General features: G+C 35.5%; 1 protein-coding gene across 2 annotated transcripts in view; it reads left to right on the top strand.

Annotated features, from left to right (window-relative positions):
* Positions 1-3,986, top strand: part of yif1a (Yip1 interacting factor homolog A (S. cerevisiae)) — a 6,390-nt gene extending 2,404 nt beyond the window's left edge. For both annotated transcript variants that reach the window (XM_014005432.1, XM_014005441.1), the window contains exons 3-9: positions 353-597; positions 1,306-1,410; positions 2,317-2,395; positions 2,492-2,549; positions 2,645-2,800; positions 3,028-3,121; positions 3,309-3,986. In XM_014005432.1, the coding sequence (XP_013860886.1) occupies positions 353-597; positions 1,306-1,410; positions 2,317-2,395; positions 2,492-2,549; positions 2,645-2,800; positions 3,028-3,121; positions 3,309-3,467 (896 nt within the window). In that variant the 3' untranslated portion in view covers positions 3,468-3,986. The remainder of the gene's footprint in view (positions 1-352; positions 598-1,305; positions 1,411-2,316; positions 2,396-2,491; positions 2,550-2,644; positions 2,801-3,027; positions 3,122-3,308) is intronic.
* The last annotated feature ends 138 nt before the right edge of the window (positions 3,987-4,124 follow it).

Genomic DNA, 4,124 nt, shown 5'->3' on the forward strand with positions numbered 1-4,124 from the left:
TATATATATATATTGTTAAAATAGGATTCATCATAACGCTTATCTCTGTTGCTTTGGAAACCCTTTCCTTTTAACTACATGTTTGACAAAAAGCTAATATAACACAATATAAAGATACTTTTATTAAAACATGTTTATTATTCTGTAGTTTCCAACCTAATGCCCCCATCCTTCAAATGAAATTTTATAATTATAATTCACTCTATTCTTTTGATAAAGAGTCCAAGTCTTTGGGAGCCATAAGGAGTAGCAAGGAATCGTGGCGGGCTCAGCTTGGAAGTTGGAAAAAGGGGCTTTGACGTTTGGGAACCACTGCCCTGCATTGACAGTGTTGTGTCCTTTTTGTCCACAGCTAAACAAAGAGCTCGCGCAGCTCCCCCCACAGGTGACTCGGTCTTGTTCGAAGACACCAGCTCACCAGCATCTGGAGTGAACAACCAGGGCTTTTACACTCCAGGTTACAACGTGGGCGGACCCTCAAACGACATGCAGGGAGGCGTGGGTGTAAACAACCTGTTCACTGACCCAATGGCCAACGCTGCCATGATGTACGGCTCTTCTTTAGCCAACCAAGGGAAAGATATGGTAAACAAAGAGGTGAGTAAGACCATAGCAAAAATTAATGAGTTAACAGTCACTTATAAAAAAAAGAGCTTTTGAAGGAAAATACCTTCACCAGATAAATCAAAACTGGTGGAGTCCAACTGGATTGATGATTCTGAAACAGCATTATTAGTTGGCTCTTAGGTGTGGGAATCTTTTACTCTCTCACGATTTGATTCTGATTTTTAGGGCCACGATTCGATTCAAAATCAATTTTTCATTCAAAACTGATAATGTGAGCCCATTTGTCATGTTCCCAAAGTGTTTTATCTTCATTTTACAAACCTCACACACCTCGTTTGTGTCAAACTCAGACTAATTCAGTAAAAACCAAAATAAGCCCAAATCTTTGCATTCAATGAAGACAGGGCCAGTTGAATCTCTCTTTCCTCCAGTTTTGTAGTTTCTTCTTTGTTTTAGTGCTTTCTGCACATTCATATGTTCCAGAAGCAGCTGCGTGGTGATGTCAGGATGTCCCATGAAGTTATAAAATGGAGGCTGACAACCATTGGATTTGCTTTATGTTTTTATTAATAAAAATCGATTCTGGGACATTTTAAATGAATTCTGAATCTTTGTAAAAGAGAATCACGATTCTGATGTGAAACGATGTTTTGGTGCATCCCTATTGGCTATATTTATCAATTCTGTCAAACTCTTTCTTTGTTTCTGTTAAACTGATGTTTACACTTTGTTCCTCAGATTAGCAGATTCATGTCTGTGAACAAGCTGAAATACTTCTTCGCAGTCGACACCAGATACGTACTGAAGAAACTCATGATCCTCATGTTCCCATATACACATCAGGTAATCTGAGTCTGTTAGACTTTGTTCCCAGTCACTATGTGACGACACGAAACACTTAGTACCTAATTACTGCACAAATTTCTCTGGTATCTCATATTTTAACATTTATTACATTGAAACTGTGTACGCAAGATAATCAGCTTTTTTTGTCAGCTTTGTTCCTGAACATTTCTAGACTGTGATTACTGGCATCATGTACAGAATTTAAAACAACTTCTTCAGCTCAGTTATTTAACAAACTCCTTGAGGCTTTCAGATTATAAATAAAGACACCACTACAGACAGCATGTACCTTTTTTAAATTATGTAAACCAAGTATATTATGAACTGATACAGTATGGTTTGTCTTATAAATTTATAACATAACATAGAACTTCTCTGTTCTTTTAAATTTTTTTATTATTATTTTTGCAAATGTATTATATGTTTCTCCATGACTAGGTCTGATTATCTCACAAAAAATAGAATATTAGTCTGTTTCCTACTGTAAAAGTATATTAACAGTTTATTTTAAAGTCCACCATTAGTATAATTACTCAGTTGAATTGAGTTTGCTAATTTATTATTATTGGTGGAGGTAGTAGTAGTAGTAGTAGTAGTAGTAGTAGTAGTAGTAGTAGTAGTGGAGCCTTACTAACCTTACTACTACTTAATTGATGCTGCAGCATACGCTGGTGAAATTTCTCGTTACAAACTATTTTCCACAGTTCAGGAATCATTTAATAAAAACTGAACGTTTGGATGCTCTGAGCTAATAATAATAATAACTTTAATAATAATAATAATAATAATGAGAAGCAAGCCTTTGTTAATTCCCAATGGAAAACAAATTAAAATAAAGAATACCAAACGTAATACCAAATAATGTTTGAATATCATCAGTTTGTATTTGTGTGTTCTTTGTAGGACTGGGAGGTCCGTTACCATCGAGACTCTCCACTGACTCCAAGACAGGATGTGAATGCACCTGATCTTTACATACCAAGTACGCTGCACTTTAGGAAACACACATTTTATACTAGCAGGGTGATTTTAGACTCTTGTTTAATATAAAATGTTTTTGTTTTGTTTTGTTTTTTAGCCATGGCTTTCATTACCTACATTTTACTTGCTGGAATGGCTCTTGGTATTCAGAAAAGGTGGGTAAATATTCTAATTTATTATGTTTATGATTCACAGTAGTGTGTCAGAAAAGCTTTTTTAAAAAAAAGTGTGCGTTGATCTTTGTGTGCAGATTCAGCCCAGAGGTCCTTGGAATATGTGCCAGCACTGCCCTCGTGTGGATCATCATCGAAGTCCTGGTCCTGTTGCTGAGTTTGTATCTTCTGACGGTACACAGCGACCTCTCAACGTTTGATCTCATCGCCTACAGTGGATACAAATATGTTGGGTAAATTGGTATTTTATATATATCTTTAAGTATAAGAATCTGATCAGACATTTATAACAACTGCGTTTCATGATGATAAATTTTGACATGTAGTAACTGAGATGCCTCTCTAACACACTCCGAGCAACAACAGAGAGCTTTTAGTTTTTGCATGCGGTGTGCTGGATTTATTTTAAAACATGGTTTGAATTATATTTACAGAGAGATAATTTTATTTTTTTGTCTAGAATGATCTTCACAGTGTTGTGTGGCTTACTGTTTGGCAGCGATGGTTATTTTGTGGCCCTCGCTTGGTCCTCCTGTGCTCTTATGTTCTTCATTGTAAGTATTTTCTGCCTTCTATTCACATCATCTACTGCAGTTATGAACCTAGAAGAAAGAGAGTGATACTTTTTGATAATTTTTAATTTGACACTAGCTATCATTTTTTATCATTTGTATTTTAAACTGTTTATTTCTCCACTTGTTCGATCTGGTTGTCAATTTGAAGATGTCGCTTCCTTCCCAGGTTCGATCTCTGAAAATGAAGATCCTCCCCTCCCTCTCCTCAGACTCCATGGGAATGGGATCAAGTGCCAAACCCCAGCTCCGCCTTTATATCACTGTGGCAACTGCAGTCTTTCAGCCAATCATTATTTACTGGTTAACCTCTCACTTGGTCAGGTGACTGTGAGGCATTCAAAGTCCAAAAAAATACTGGACCCAAAAATGTGGTGTGGAGTGTTTATACAGTCGCCTCCTCTGTCAGTAAACTCAGAACATTTGTAGGAAGTTTTGAGCTGAAGCCCATCTTTTTCAGGATGAAACAGTTTTATTAATATAACCAGAATGTGTGAAACTAATTGTCCCTTGGTTTATTGTGACTATAAATAAAACTGATAAACGCTTTATTGCTTTCCACATAAAGGGCTTTTATTGACACATTTGTTTATTCTGTTCAAATTTCTTTTTTAATTATTGGGTGTGTTTTCAAGTATTCAAATCTTAAAGTACACCCAAAGTGGACAGAAATCTACGTTACATTAAACTCAAGATTCTGTTTTTGCTAAACGAAAATGCTGCTGTCATCTCTCTGTCTGTTTTTGGTTCTTAATTTTATTTATCTACAGCACATTTGACAAAGCATGACAATGTTGGAACTTTTGTATGAAAAATAATAAATATTTTGCTTTGTGTATACACTTTTTCCACTGTGTAATTCCTGTGTTGTGCATTTATTTCACATTCAGATTCTAAAGGCTTACATAAAGTTTTAATATAACACCGTATATGTAATATATGTATCTGTAATTATTAAACACACACACACACACATATATATATA

Source organism: Austrofundulus limnaeus, unplaced genomic scaffold (assembly GCF_001266775.1).
Source record: "Austrofundulus limnaeus strain Quisiro unplaced genomic scaffold, Austrofundulus_limnaeus-1.0 Scaffold1, whole genome shotgun sequence".
Taxonomy (NCBI): domain Eukaryota; kingdom Metazoa; phylum Chordata; class Actinopteri; order Cyprinodontiformes; family Rivulidae; genus Austrofundulus; species Austrofundulus limnaeus.